Below are 16,717 nucleotides of genomic sequence, written 5' to 3' on the forward strand. Positions count from 1 at the left end.
ATGTCATATTTTCCAAGAATATTGCAGTGATGGTAAGTTTTCTGTAACACTTTGAGAGCCTGATTGTACAGAGAGAGAATGGGCTTCAGTGTTGTACCTTTTGCTTGGGTCCAGCTAGTCATACAGTATGTTAAGGGGGAGTTGATCATTGCATTCATATATAGTTTTGCTGTTGTAGTTGTGTGTGTAAAAAACATGCAAACAGTCTCCTTAACATTAAAAACAGGTGTAAATCATCAAGCCATTTGTTTACATTTATCACTGTTGCACTGAGTTTAGAAGTTTTTGCATGGACATAAATTACGGTAACGCTTCACACCCTGTGCAGACCAATGGTAAATCATTTATATATAAACTGAACAGGAGAGGTCTCAGGATGGATCCCTGGGGCACACCCATTTCATTGCTTAGGAAGGGTGATGTTACACACTGAACTCCGCCTGCAAGATAGGATTTTATCTAATTCAGCACGTTAGAGGAGAAATTAAAAGTTTACAGATGAGTATTTGGTGGTTGAAAGTATCAAATGCCTTCTTTAAAGGACCAGTGTGTAGGATTTAGTGGCATCTAGTGGTGAGGTTGCAGATTGCAACCAACTGAACACTCCTCCCTTCCCCCTCCCCTTCCAAGCATGTAGGGGAACCTATGGTGGCCGTGAAAAACAGAAAAAGCCCTCTCTAGAGCCAGTGTTTGGTTTCTCTGTTCTGGGCTACTGTAGAAACATGGTGGTGCAACATGGCGGGCTCCATGGAGGAGCTCCCACTCCTTATGTATATAGGGCTCATCCTAAGATAACGAAAACACAACAATTCTTATTTTCAAAACCAAGTCTGTTCTGCTAGATGCCACTAAATTCTACACACTGCACCAAGTCTAGAAATATGGCCCCAACAACACCCCCTTTATGCATTTTAGTTTGATGTTCTCAAAGCAGAAGCAGTTTGCTGCCTGAGTGGAATGGTTGGCTCAAAAACCAAATTACATTGGGTGCAGTGTTTAAGGGCTATTGTTGAGATGAGTGATCAGCTGTTCAGCAACAAATTTCTCTGCAATTTTGGATATGACAGGTAAAATGCTAATAGGCCTGTAATTGCTCACATCAGTTGTTCACGAATAAATAAATCCTGATTTATGAACCGGCACAACAATAGCTGACTTCCAGTCCTTCGGAAACTTCCCTTCTTTAATAGAGACATTAGTTATCTTTGTTACTGGTTCAGGGAATGAATCTGTATGCCTTCCTAGTGCCACAATATGGCCATTTGTAATACATTTTTTTTTTTTTTTTCAAATTGTGACTGTGACCCAGTTCCATACTACACTTATTGTTTACACGATGTATGTACTATATACCATTGTTTACTAATGTTCTGTTTTTGCAGTTAACAGTATTTTATAATTTTTACTAATAGGAAATCATGCAATACATACACCATGTATGTATGTATTACAATAGTAATATCAGTTTAAGCAGATTTAGTGTGTATACAAGCATTATTTTTGAGTGCACTAAACTTTAAAGGCAAAAAAAATCTCTTGTGACTGTTTTTTAATCTTTTTGTCTACACATCTGATATTATGTTGGGATGTACATACTCTATTTTGAGGCAATGATATAATTAATTTAGTCACTTCTCAAGTTTGAACACACTAAAGACTCAAAACCTGCTTTGAATTTGAGTGCAGTATGGGATTTGGACTCTTGGCTCTGTAAGGTGTAAGCTCTTGTGTTCTGGATTTCTTAAATTATTTATCACCATAAGCCATGACAATTTCCAACAAATTTTTGGCTACTTTTCTCACCACACCTTCACATTTCAGCTAATCATTATCAATTTAGAGAAATAGCTTATTGCTACTACAAGCCAACTTACTTAAGAAAGCCTTGTATACATAACCTATTAGACACAAACTGCCACACAGGTATTGCTACAGCAACAAAATTGAAATGAGCAAAACTCAGAGGTCATGAGTCAGACTCACTGTAAAGGGATTGTAAAAGTATTGCACAGCCTTGGCTGAGGAATGCGCTGAGAATGAGTGTTGTATTTGCATTGTGTTATTAAGAAACTGCTCATTTAACCTTGCTATAGTGGTGAACATTATCAAATATGGTCTAAAAATATGATTTACTATAATACTAATAACTGCACAGATTTTCTGCTCCACAAAGTAAATTGACATTTTTTGTAAAATAATAAACTGAGTGTTGCATGGTGGAAAGAAAACATACATAAAGTAGACTGAATATTCTGCACACTGTTTTTTTGGTGCAAATCAGAGAAATACAATACATCAATACATATATATCAAAGACAAAAGTTACAGAGCTGTGATGGAAACATCAGGTACAATACTATGAGATTTGTAAAGAAGATGATGTGCAAAAGATTTGGTCCATCTCAAGCTGAGAGGAGTCAAAGCTCATCAGCAGTATTGCTGTGGTAGTGGCACTATCCATCAGCAGATGGCAACAATGCAGCTTCCTCTCTGTCCACTCATTACCACTCCCTGCAGCCTAGGACTGAAACACCATCTGCAGCATGCTTATGTTTGCTCTGGAAAGCCAAGAGGAAATAATTTCAGTTCTACATGAGCACATCATACTTCACAGAATCAATCAAGGCTTGATAATATTTTAGTTTAGAATTATGGCCTTAAGCCCAACATTAATATTAGACCTCAGACAGCATTTACCTGTATCAACCAGTCGTTCACTAACAAAGACCACACCATTTGAACAGTATAAAAAGTAGATTTATTTGGATTGTCGAGAGGGTTCAGGACTGGATGAGGACAGTGTATAGTGGGCTTGATGGGGGTCGAGGAGAGGGATGAAGGGGGTCGATTGCTGGGGGATGGGTGGGAGCTGAAGGTTGGTCTGGGTTGTGTACGGTGGGATGATGGGGTAGAGGAGAGGGATGAAGGGGGTTGATGGCATGGGGATGACCGGGGACCAAAAGGAATCACGAAGAGGCTGGAGCATCTAGGAATCCAGGGGTCGAGACTCAGGGTGGGGGACATGTCTTGATGAGCTTTCTGCTTCGTCATCCCCCAAAGTAAACTTTATTGGACTAAGTGAGAGCGGGCTCTTTGAATGTCGCTGAGGTAGGTATGGAATCTTGGGATGACAGTGGTTGAGAATTTTATTTATTTAATTTTAACAGGTGGTCTGGGATTTCTTATTTGGAAGCGGTTGAAGCGGCTCCAGTGCGGAAGAATTGGCCAGAGTACGGTTAGGAATGTGGACTGACTTTGTCGATGTGGGGAGACAGGTTGCCTGTGCGGAGAGTTTGGTAGTGGGCCAGGAGTGAGGGGCGAACGTTTGGCATAAGATGTGGTTCAGATTTACAGATAACATGTCGAAGTGTGCGTGAAACAAGGCTAGGTATGGTGCCCCTGAGGACAGTTTTATGGAGACATTAGTTCGGCTGGCATAGACGTGTATGGTGGAAGATTTAATCTTGAGAATGGAACGGGTGAAGGTGGTGAAGCAGGAGAGGATCAGGACGTTGAGTGAAGGGAATGAAGGGTGAAGGATGAAGGGTTGAGGGTCGAGGGGTGAGAGATGAAGGGATGAGGGTTGAGGGGTGAGGGATGAAGGGATGAGGGTTTAGGGATGAAGGGATGAGGGTCAAGGGGTGAAGGGATGAGGGTCGAGGGGTGAGGGATGAAGAGATGAGGGTCGAGGGGTGAGAGATGAAGGGATGAGGGTTGAGGGGTGAGGGATGAAGGGATGAGGGTTTAGGGATGAAGGGATGAGGGTAAAGGGGTGAAGGGATGAGGGTTGAGGGGTGAGGGATGAAGGGATGCATGTGAAGTGGTAAGATGTGCGGCTCATAGACGCAGGGATGAAACTAAACATGAGGCAATTAAGACATAGGGAGCAGGCACGCGAAATACAACCTGGCCCTAGCTAGGGCAGAGGCAGTCTGTTGCTGCATCGTAGTGGCGGCAGGACGGAATCATTGCTGTGCCAGTGCGGGGGGCGCTGGGTAGGGAACCCGCAAGAGAGTGGTTGGCTGGAGCGGTGGTGGAACTGGAGGCTGTGCAGAACTGGAAAGCTTGGCATCATTAACACCGGGCACAGTGTTAATGATGGCTGGAGCGAGGAGATCAGCGACAGGGGATGTTGAAGACAGAAAAAACATTTGGGTGTTGGGGAAGAGAGGGGAACAGGGATAGAACAGTAGGAGATTGAGTGGGTCCATCAGAGGGAGCACTGTGGCTTGGTGCAACAGTTGTTGTGGTAATGGCAGGACCAGAGGTGGCTGAGGGAGGAAACATAAAAGAAGGAGCTGCTGGAGCCGAAAGTGTAGAGGTAGCTGCAGCTGAAGGAAGGGAAGACAAGAAGATGAGGGGATGTATGTGCGGGGGTCGATTGTGCAGCCTGTGGACACGGGGATGAGAAAAAAGACAAAAAACACGAGACAGATCAGACGGGAAGGGAGCAGGCACAGGGGAAGATACGACCTGGCCCTGCGAGAGGGTTGAAGCAGTTGGCTGCGTTGTGACGTCATACACGCATCATCGACGGTGCACAGGTGGCGTTGGGCGGGGAACCCGGGAGTGAGCGGCCGTCCGGAGCGGTGGTGGAGGTGGAGGCAGAGAGGAGCAGGAAAAACCTGGCTTTGTTGTCAGTTCAGCGAAACGGGATTTGTATCCAGAGTTCAGCCTGGCCTTCAGCCAGGGCTGAAGAAGTCTGGGCTCTGTTGTAGTAGGCGGTGTTGTGACGTCATCGGTGTGTGGTGTGCATCGGCCCAGTGGTGGACAAGGAACCCGGAAGAGCGGGAGGAATTGAGCTGCTGGTGAGAGGGTTGGTGAAAGTAGAGTCTGTATAGAGTTGGAAAGTTTGTCTTTATCATCGTCTCGTAGGGGTGGGACGACCGTCTCATTGAGAGCTCGCCAGAGGTGAGCAAACATCTGGTTGAAGATGTTAATCGCTTGGAAAAGAGCCGCGTCCGAGTGGGCCATCACGTGGATGCGTGTGGAGCATCTGGGTCCCAGCTGAGTGCGGCATCTGGAGGAGAAGGGTTCCATGTGGATGTGGTGGTGAAGGAGATATCTCGTTGGTACTGCTGGATCTAGTCGTGGGTGGTATGTTGCAAAGGAACGTGGGTCACGGAGCACGGGCGGGAAGTAAGTGTTTGCGATGCAAGCGTGTCATAGATCGCATGAGAACTGAGATGAACGGGAGAGAAAGGGGTTAAACCCGTTTATATAGGTATGCATAGATGATTGAATTAGTGAGGCACAGGTGATTGAATTTAGTGAGAGAGAGGGGCGCTGTCTTGTTCCTGAACCTTTGTTATAATAATAACTCCATATAAAAATCCTAGAGGACACATATGCAAAGATACACATGGATGCTCATATAAGTTATTTAACAACTTAAATCCACCGTTGTACACACACACTGTCAGGATGTGTTGGTGATATCAGTAATCTAATCTGTACTGAGGTTTGGTAGAAACCTCAGTGGGAAGAGGGTATTACATAATTCAACAGTGGTGGAAGAAGTATTCAGATCCTTTACTTACGTAAAAGTACCAATACAACAATGTAAAAATACTCCATTACAAGTAAAAGTCCTGCACGACAAATACTACTACAGTTGACCTTTTCAAGAACACTTTTGATAAACATTCCTTAAATACTCTTTTCATTATAAATTCCTCTCTAGAATCTGGCATTTTCCCAAACCCCTTTATGACTGTAAAACCTTTACTCAAAAAACCCAGCTTAGACCCCTCAGTAATTACTGCCCCATTTCAAATCTACCTTTCCTGAGAAAGGTTTTAGAGAAGGTAGTGCTTAAACAATTAAAAAACACCTTTCTGAGAATGGCATTCTTGAAAATTTTCAATCTGGCTTTACAGCGAACCATAGTATAGAGACAGCTCTCATCAAAGTTTTAAATGATCTCAGATTAAATGCTGATTGTGGAAATATATCTGTCCTCATTCTCCATGACTTTAGTTCCATCTTTGACCCTATTGACCATAATCTTTTACCTAGCCACCTTGAGAAATGGGTTGGTCTCTCTGGTACAGTTCTAAGCTACTTTTGATCATATATTACCGGAAGGAAATTCCATGTCAGAATCAGGGATCATGTATCAGAAACAGCAAACATTGACTATGGTGTGGCCCAAGGTAGTGTCCTGGGACCTTTGCTGTTCTCAGTCAACATGCTGCCACTGGGATCCATCGTATCTGTGAGGCCAGACGACCCAAGTACTTCTTTCCAATCTAACTGACTGTGTATCGGCCATTAAAGAACATATGAGCAAGAACTTCCTAAAGCTAAATGAAGATAAGACTGAGATCCTCCTTGTTGGCTCAAGAAATAAGAGGAAACCTGTTCTTGCTAAACTGGGACATCTGGCATCACAGATACGACCAAAAGTAAGATGCTGAAAAGCTTGTTCATGCTTTTATTTCTAGTTTTGATTACTGCAATGCTCTATATACTGGCCTACCAAAAGCAGCCATTGCAAAACTACAGACTATCAGAATGCTGCTGCCAGGGTTTTAACAAAAACTAGAATGGCAGATTACATAACTGTTGTTTTACATGACCCACACTGGCTCCTTGTATCTTTTAGAACTGATTTTAAAGTCTCTCTCTTAGTTTTTAAGACACTAAATGATCTCGCCACCTCTTACATCACAGACTCTATCGTTTTATGATCCTCCACATCCCCTAAGATCCTCTACAGCTGCTCTTTTAACTGTTCCCAAGGTCACCACTAAAACCTTTGGGGATGCTGCTTGTAGCCACTATGCCCCAAAAATATGGAACACTCTACCTTTAAATATTAGACATGCTGACTCAGTGGAGGTTTTAAACAACTGAAAACATATTCTTAATATAGCAGATAACTAGCAACTGTCTGTTTTTAATCTTTTATGATTTTCTCTTAATTTCTATTTAATGACTGTGTAACTGTGTAAATACTAGTTTATGAATAGTAACTCTCATTTTCTCATTGTGTATGGTTTTAAACTTGTGTTTTTTGGTGTTTTGTTTTTGCTGCTGAATTGTAAAACACTTTGAACTGCATCCTGTGCATGAAAGGTTCATTCATTAATTTAATCAAGACATATATTCAGTTTTGATTTGGCGCAAGAGGCTAAATTAAACTTAAACATTTGACAGAGGTAAAAGCAAACACGGACGATTTCAATTATTCTTTAAAAATATCATTGAATTTTCTGGAAATAAAAGCCATGATAAAACAGTACAACAATTTTGAATTAATGTCCCTAACAAGCAATTAAAAAGCAAAATAAGAAAATTAACAGAGCAAAAAAAAGCACAAATGAAGAGTCTCTCAAAACCATCTTTATTCTCAAGAGCCAATTCACATTAGCTGCAATCACTGTCAATCATGAGCATCAAAAATATTTCCTCTTGAAGTCCTCAACGCTCATGTCAAAGTACTGTCCTGCTGGACGATGAATCCTGGACAACATTTCCAGTAAAATGCCAAGTGCCAGACAGCAAAGTTATAACAGAACTTCATTCGTCTTCTGTTTCGCTGCCACAGATTCACTCCTACACCTACACACACTTTTTTTCTCACTCCCTTTCTCTCCATGACGGTTTTTCCAGTACGTGTTGAACAGATGAGTTGAACAAGAATACACTCAAACACACAAGGAGAGAAATCCGTGTTGACGGTGGATGACTTTTTATCTGATGCTGGTTATACTTTGACCTTAAATTGAAATTGTCCTTAAATGTGTTAATGTGTAGCTGTGCTGCGTTGTACTGACAGTGAAGTCCAGCTACAGTAATAATTGATTTTTTTTTTTTTAAAAAATGATTGTAGCACTAATTTAAGTGCTTATGATTTGTAATGTCTTGCTCATAGTTGTTTTGCAGAGATGGGGATTTGAGAGCAAGATACTGTGTTTTTTTTAACGCTATGCAAAACAATATCATGTTCATATAATGCTAACAACATCTGTAAAAAAAATCTGCAGTCTGAAAATATACATCCTTTTTCCTTTGTACTGTAAAATAGCTTTTCTGTGGTGCAACTCTTGTTATTGGTTTGTAACTGAGTAAAATTAAGAGTAACAACTCGTGGGAGAGATAACAGCATAGCCTACTGGCACCTCTTCAGGAACAGTAAACATTTTCTGAACCAGCAGTCAGCATTGACTATGTTTACATGCACCACCAGCTCTATACATTATGATAATTCAAGTAATTATGTGTGTGACATGTAAATGTCCACCATATTCTTACAGCCATTAACTCCAATTTGTATGTATCCTACAAAAAAACCCACAAACATTCATATTCAAATTAGCATTTTGGCGCCTTTCAGCCTGTTGTTTTGGTGTTACAACACGCAACTTTACTGTTTTGGTTCTGTCTAGCATTCAACTTCTTTACCAGGCAGCGAAAAAATTGACTGCACTCCATCTGCTCAGCATCAAACAGCAGACAGATAACGTTAGCGACTAGCTAATGAAAATAGCGGAGCATTTAGTGGTAAATATTTTTCTTCAGAGTTTTTGGAGACCGAAACAAAGTTAGACAGAGAGTGAATAGTAGACTTATATTCATCAGGTCACCAGAAACACAACTCCAAATTAATGCTGATGTTGCTTAGCGTCTGTTGCAGTGCCTATTGCACAGTCTGGTAGCATGTTAGCCATATTAACTTTATAAGGCCATACGTTTTGTAACTGTGAATAATTGTGGTTAATGTTGGGGTGAGGTTTTGATCACTTGCTTTTAAAAGACATTTAGGTTGAGTTACATTCCTTTTTAAAATTTTTTTTATTAAACTTTCAAAATGAGTTGTGACCATTGGGTTCATCATGGAACTGATGAACTTGGATAGCATATGCAAAGCCTGTCTTAACTCACAGGTTCATATTTTGTTCAAGTGTATCTAGATTGTCTACTCACTGTCCATAAACAGGAAGGAAAGCTTTTAGTTGAAATACTGCTCTTCTCCATACTGGCCTTACAGTGTTAGCTCTTTACTGCAAGTCCATTGTAAGAAACGGGTGGAAAAAAAAAACATCCACAAACTTATGTAAATGTAAGGCTTGCAAAATTAATGGGCTCAACAGTGATATCACTGTGACTGTTGCCATGAAAAGCTCTCATAACTGTGAGATAGCTTGGACACACGGTGGTTCACTTGACGCTTAAAGCTCCACTAATCGGTGTTGTTAATAGCAACAATACATTAAAAGACTGCGCAAAGTGACCCAACTCTGTAGCTCTACAGATTTTTTTTTTTAGCTAAATGTTTTAATTTTAGTAGTTCACTGTGTCTCACCCTTATCATCAACCCTGCACCCATTGTCAGACAGGCAACCCGCTGATTGCTAATGTAAGGTAAGTAAAACATCTAGCTGCTGATGAAATTTTCTCAGAAGTTGTGGAAATCAAACCAGATCTAAAACGGGAGTGACTATCGGACATACATTCATCAAGTGGACAGAAACATGACTCCAACTGGATGCTGGATGAGTGAATATGCAACTGTTTGCTATAAGAACATTACAAGGCCACAATATGCCAGGGCTGTGTATCTGCCAGCTTGCTGTGGAGTACTTCTGCCCCCAAGTGGCCAACCCCCCCCCCTCCCAAAAAACAATTAATGCAGCTTTAGAATTGATCAGTCTTTATTTTTGTGCAACTGTCTAACTCATGGTTAGTTTGACCACTTCAGAAACTCAGGAACTTTACTTGCATGTCAACTGCAGGAATGTAGTTCCACTTTGGTCCCTGGGTGGTTAAAGGCCCTACTCCTGAGATAGTATGTACTGATGGCCCAACAGCTATCAGGGTGGAGTTATTAACAGTACTGGTGTCACTGACCGATCAAACACAAGCCTCCAAACTGCCATAGTATGTGTAGAGCATTCATTCAGACTGCAAGCAAGCAATACTTGTTGCTAGCATATTAGGGCTGAGAATTTATTTGAATGTTATTGACATTTAAAGTCCCCCTCCACTCAAAAAAGTGTTTTGTTTATTGTTCTGCTTGGATGTTTGAGCTTCACTGTGTAGAATGATGTATGTTCAGAATTTAACACTAGAAGTCTGTTTTCACATTCATCTGCTGAAGGAATGAAGGAAGACAGAAGGGCTGTGCGATATGACCAAAATCTCATATCCCGATAAAGATAATTTCATATCCAAATAACAATACATATCACAATATAGCACATTTTTGGTGAATTCAATGAATAAATAGTTTCCGGTATATGTCAGACTTTTCATACGCAAACCACGTGACAGAAGTAGCCCCTCTTTTAGGTACGAGCTCCTCGTTTTGACTTTAGCCATCTTGGCTTTTTACTTGCGCAGCTTTTATTGCATTTACAGTAACGTGATGAGTGTCTCCTCATTCCTGCTGCTATGCAAAAGTGAAGCTAAAATATCTCCTCTCCGTGAGCTTGCATCTTGCTCATGTGATGTCATTTGCAGCCACAGTCTGCGCAGGTTTAAGAGCACCTGTCACAGCTGTCAATCATGACACCACACCCTCTTTTTATATCATCAAATAACTAATTAAAAACAAACTCATCAGAAAAATGAGAACTTGAATGAGCTGTAAAAAAAATTATTTGACATGTAATTTTTTAGTTTGGCTCATGTCCCATCTGTTAACATGGAGGGGGCGGGACTTATGACCTATACTGCAGCCAGCCACCAGGGGGCGATCGAGATGTTTTGGCCTCACTTTTGGAGAGATGTGATGATGTCCATCTTTATATACAGTCAATGGCTGAACCACAGAGAGCAGAGGAGAGTAGTGTGACCATAAAAGACAGCAAAACACAGTAGAGACAATGTTTATTTATGTTATTTACCTAATTTATGTGCACTCATTTCATCTCAGCTCAGTGTGAGAGTTTCTACTGTGTTTTGCTGTCATTTATGGTCGTGCTAGACTGCTCTCTGTGGCTCAGTGCGGGCGGGACTGAGCCCTCTGTGTGTGTGTGTGCTGCAAACACAGCGCAGCAGAGGAGAGACCAGGTGAAGTACTCACAGTTGACGACAACTACACTCGTCACATTACTGGAAGTGCAATAAAAGCTTTGCAAGAAAAAAGCCAAGAAGAGTAATTTATTAATGTAATCTGCGCAAAAGATGAAAAATATTGTCGCAAAGAGTGTGATTTCAACGAAATAAACGATAGAACATAATATGAAACGAGAGAAGTTTTCTATCGTCACACGATATATATCGTCATATCGCACAGCCTTAGAAGAAAGTTTCTCTGCATTTACATTAACGTTTAAGGCGTGAACCTACGAACATGATTTGTGAGAATGGACTTTACAGTGAAGTAGGAGACATCTCCAGCAGGAAAACTTAAGAAATCAACAATATTTACATATTCATATGAGGGAGAAGAAGTAGATGTCATTTTAAGGATTTTAACCAGGTAATTATTATTATTTTTTTTTTGTGAAAAAACATATCAGACACAAATTACTATTCAAAGCTGAGTATTTTTATATATCTCAAAACATGTCTGGAGGGGATCTTTAAACAAAGTTATGTAGCCAAATTCCTGAGATTAGCCAAAAAATCTCAAACGTTTAAAAAAGAGGTACAGTAAGAGACAGCAGGCTGACAAGAGATGTTTGTTTCAATGTGGTTACATACTTAAGTAGAACATCACATATGCAACAATAAATTACAAAAGACCACCCAATGGCTGAGTTGTCATCTCATTGCATTAAAAAAAAGAAATCAAGTCTCAAACAGAATGTCACTTTTTAACACTTTATCAGTCTAATTTGCTGATGTACTCTGCTAGTCTAATCTTCACGGTTTTTCAGATGCAGTGGAAACGCAAACATAAATACACCAAAGGGGCTTTTAGGTCCTGATTTAGTTCCTGAGTTTAGTTCCTGTGACTGTTTGGTTGAAAAGGGACATTACACTAGTTTAAAAATTAGGGCCTAACTCTACAGAGCAGTCCGCATGTTTGTGCAACCGGCCCCTGGTTGTGATAGCTGGCTCAATTTTTTTTCACATCTCTTGAGTTTTTTTCATTTTGTCACCATCTGTTTGAGACATTTTGATATTTTCTGTATTTGTGTTTTCTACCAGGACTATTCTGTTTTATTAATGGCAGCAGGCAGGCTCAGTCACAGGATATCAACGGCTCCTGCAAACAACTTAACATGAAGGCGACCTCAACAGACTGTGGACAACAGGGGTGCACGTAAACATAGCCAATGTCACTTTACCAAAAGAGCTCTGGCTCAAAATGGCCCGGGAACCCACATATGAACCAGGCGGATGAGCCTAGGTGCCTACCCCCCCCCCCCCCCCCCCCCCCATCCATCTCTCTCCCTCTGATTGTCTGTGCATTTATTTGAGTCTGTACAATTTGCGAGGTGTGTGTGTGAGGTCCGGGTCATTCAAACACTGCAGCAAGTCTATTGCTTTGATAAAAGGCATCACTTCACAGAAAAGAGAAAAAAAAAAAAATCACAAGCTGCTTTGAGGAGTAGTGTGAAGCTTGAAAAAGCGAGATATACAAAGCAAATGTTTGTCACATTGCAAACAACAATACCATAGAGAGGCTTTCAGAACAACAACAAAAAAAACATGAACATACCGGCTAAAATAAGAGAAAGGAAAGAGCACTACGTTTTCACAATCTCACCAGCTTTCTCAGTGTACCTTGCTGATGATGAATTATACTGTTGTTGGGCCTGCCAAGCTTCACTTGGCCTCCAAATCCCACTGGTTGGTCACAGTGGTGGGGTCTGACCCATATGTTATCTAGGCACATGCATATATTCATATGTGCATGTGTACAGTATGTGTACAGGTATACTGTATGTGCTGTATATGTGCATGATTGTGTGTTAGTGTATATGCATGCCATCATAAGAGGGTGGTGGGCTGTTGTACAAACATAATGTTCATTTCCGCATGTAAATAACAATACAGTCCTATCAGCTATTTCCCCAACCCACCATAGCACCAAGACGTCACTGTTTTAACATACAGTCTCCTCTTTTCAGGGAGTTGTTAAAAAAAAACAAACAAATCAGTTGAAATCATTGTATGTGGTATGAGTGAGGCAACATGGCTGAGATTAAACACTTAAAAACTGATACTGGTTGTTGAGTAGAAGCTGCTAACATACAACATGAGTCAGAGTGCTGACTCGCGGCATGCACTACCTAACATAACCAGTCAAGTCTTGATATCGCTATGAAAGCCCAGCAGGGACTCAATTAGGAGGGCATCATTCACTTGGATTTGGCACAGCATGTGGCATTGTTACACACACACAAAAAAAAAAAACAAAAAAAAAAAACGAGTACTATATGATTGTCTTTTCCTGACATCAGTGTCATTATGTGCTTTAGTTAGTCCTGACCAGTCTCTGGCAATGATGAACAGGCTCATTTTAATGCTACTGCTGCGTTCCTTTCGCTAGCGGCAGTCTGAATCACCAGCAGGTAGGTTGCAATTACAACCGTTTTGTGTTTTCATGGTCCAGTTTGTAAAAATAAAGGCAATAAACATGGACACTTGTAAGATTTTCTTCACCCACAACACAGATGATGCAGCTATGAAAGCATATTAGGGCTAGGGAAGAAGAGAAACTGTACAATTCTTCTGCCAATCATAGTAGTTGATTATAAATAATGTTTTCATGATATAAAAAGGCCCAAACAGTCATAATGGGTTGCAGGACCTCTAAAATCATCTTGAGTCAAAGTGAATAGCAATGTATTTGTGATTAAATAACCAGATTTTAGAATGGAGTTTGGTGTTAGGTTCTCTACATACAAGGCAAAGCAATGTGGTTTCAGATTCAGATTGTGTGGTTTCAGATTCAGATTTTTCCTTTGTGTTTATTTGGCAGATTCATTTTGTCCAAAGTGACTTATAACAACGTACATTTCCAAAAATTTGATTTTTTTATTCAATATATCCCTGCTTCTCATTTTGTGGATAAAATGGGTAATTTCTTTTCTTCTGAAATGGCCCTAATATGCTGCCATAGCACAACAGCTAATGTTGTCCATGATATTTAGCAATGTTTGCAAGCAAGTTACCATAGCAACATGTTAACCACTTACTACAAAGGTTAGATTTATGCTCAGACTTTACTGAAAGTAGAAACTAGGTGTGTTATGAGGATTAAAAACAGGTTGAACAGTATCGTCGTGTACTGTTAAGTGTCTGCTGCCATGTGGATGCGATGTCAAACTAAAAAAAATCTGAAAAGTTCATTTAGCAAAATCTTGCTCAGGTTTCTTATTTGGAATTCTCTCGAGTTGCTCTTCAGTTGCAAAATTTCAGTTTTTAACGACATCTCTGGAACGCAGCATTATGACTAAATGTTGTGATGTGTGGCTACCCAGAGACGTACAAAGGCTTGTGAGTTGTCGTCTATTAGAGTGCGTGTTGCTGTCTCAGGTCACAGTATGATGGTGAGGCAGCTGAACAGCTCAGAGACTCACCAGATGGATGACTGACTATATGACAGTTAATATATTAACCAACAAATGGGACAATAAAGTCGAGCAGGTCGGGGAAAGGCTAACGGATCGCTAATAATGTCTTTTCTTTTTATGAGTAAGGTGAGCAGCCATTTTGAGTTTTTCAAAATAAATGAAGGAAAAATACATTTGCATGGTTTCTAATGAATGAGCAGGTGTCGATAAGATCACCATTATGCCAACTGTACAATCATCAACACAAAAAATAACCGATAGTAAAATCCGAGGTGAGAGGTTATATCCACAACAACAACAACAACAAAATAAACCCAAAAAAAAGAGAACAAATTGCTATTCACATGTACCCGCACTGTAAGGAATGGTTCCATCCAAAACTAGACCAGAGAGCTACTCCTAAACTATGGAATGAAGTGACACTCAGTAGTGCTAATGGAAAGTTCATTGTGACGGGCCTTCTGCTGGTTCCACCCCTGAGACCACCAGGGTGCCCAGGTGCTGACGTATGCACACACGCACACATACACACACATACATGCACACACACACACACACACACACACAAACAAAATCCATTGGTCAGTCCTCGAAGACCTCCAGGAAGAGAGGAGGGAATAGCTCAGTGGGACACTCCACTTTCATGTGAAGGAATCGGCTGGCGTGGCAGGCGCCAATCATCCGCAGGTCCGTCACCTTCATTAGCAGCTTGGGCCAGAAATGTGCCACTTTGTGTTTGCGGTAGTTGATGTAATGTTCAAAGGCCATCAGGAACTCCTCTTGGCAGCGTTCAATTCGCTCAATGCTACTCAGGCCTGGACGATCTGGTGAGACAAACATCAACCGAAACAATGGGATCAGACAGAGTCCTGCAGGGTTTTATGAAAATAATGTCTACTGAATCAAAGGCAAACTACAGTGTGGGTTTAATTTTCGTACTCTAGCTCGGACCATTGGTTGTGATAACATTGTAAAGTCAAGATTTCAGAACGTCGCTAAAATAGGTCCAATGGCGCGGCCATTCAATCAAAGAGGTTGTAAACAAACAAACAGCACAGAACAGAGGACACGTGGTTTGTACCTAATTGTGATACAAAATCATGTAGTAGTAAGTTAATTATAGCTCGATCACTCATCATCTCATAATTTAAAGGACAGGTTCACAATTTTTCAAGTCTGTCATAAAGCAACAGTCAGGTGCCTAAATGAACATTGAAACAGGCTTTTCTTGCCATAATAATTCCTCCTGTTCATACTGACCATTAGAAGATCCCTTCATAATGCAAAAATGTATTTAAAAGTTTATCTGAAGCTAATATGAAGCTTCCAGATGGGGCAAATCATGTAGATATCTTTCAGCGTTACAGTCTTTTTAGTGCCAAAGTCCCTCTTTTTGTTACTATACTTCCACCACAGCTCAACAGGGAAACACTGTCCGAGGAAACACAAAGAGGGAATTTGCTGCTAAAAAGACTGCAAATATGGCAGATATCCACTTGATATGACTAACAAATTTTAAATGCAGTTTTGCACAAAATGACTGTGTGGACACACTGTGGATTTTGTCCCCCATCACTTACATTGAAAGCACATTTGAAGGGGATCTTTTAATAGCCAGTATGAACAGGAGGAATGATTACAGAGAGGAAAACCTGTTTCACTGTTCATATGGACACCTAATTGCTGTTCTAAGACACACTTGAAAAATTGTGAACCTGTCCTTTTAATAGCTAGATAGAAAATTACTCAGGTTGAATCTGATGCCAGTTGTTGTTTATTTGAGTATGCATTAGTACATTCTCCTATTCCCTCAGATCAGAACATCTCATTTCATAACATTTTCTGACAAATATGTTTTTCTTACTTTTATAAGGAATGATAGCGAATCAACTTTCAGTCCAAAAATATTGATTTCAGTCACATTGATCAAACCCTGGTGTCTATTGTAAGTGTGTCAGAGGACAAGACAGATGGGCAGGTTAACCCCATGTCAAGCATGGCATATACAGCACACAGCAGAACAGTATTGATCTGGACTGAGATGCCCTGTGTTGCCCAGAAAAAATGGTGGTGGATCAAAAACCAAGCTAGCTGGACAAAGCTCCTCAGAATGATTACAGTGATTAATTGATTGAATTGTAGTTTGATATGGATTTCATGTCAAAAAATAGTGTCCACACAATCTGTGCAAGGCAGACCAAAGCAATAAAGAAATAACATTGCTTTCAAGACAGCAG

At 40.6% G+C, this 16,717-nt stretch overlaps 1 protein-coding gene across 5 annotated transcripts in view; it reads right to left on the reverse strand.

Moving 5' to 3' along the window:
- Positions 1 to 7,331: 7,331 nt before the first annotated feature.
- Positions 7,332 to 16,717, reverse strand: part of thrb (thyroid hormone receptor beta) — a 130,007-nt gene continuing 120,621 nt past the window's right edge. For all 5 annotated transcript variants that reach the window (XM_067611625.1, XM_067611626.1, XM_067611623.1 and 2 more), the window contains one exon: positions 7,332 to 15,304. In XM_067611625.1, the coding sequence (XP_067467726.1) occupies positions 15,063 to 15,304 (242 nt within the window). In that variant the 3' untranslated portion in view covers positions 7,332 to 15,062. The remainder of the gene's footprint in view (positions 15,305 to 16,717) is intronic.

This window comes from Thunnus thynnus, chromosome 15, assembly GCF_963924715.1.
Source record: "Thunnus thynnus chromosome 15, fThuThy2.1, whole genome shotgun sequence".
NCBI lineage: Eukaryota > Metazoa > Chordata > Actinopteri > Scombriformes > Scombridae > Thunnus > Thunnus thynnus.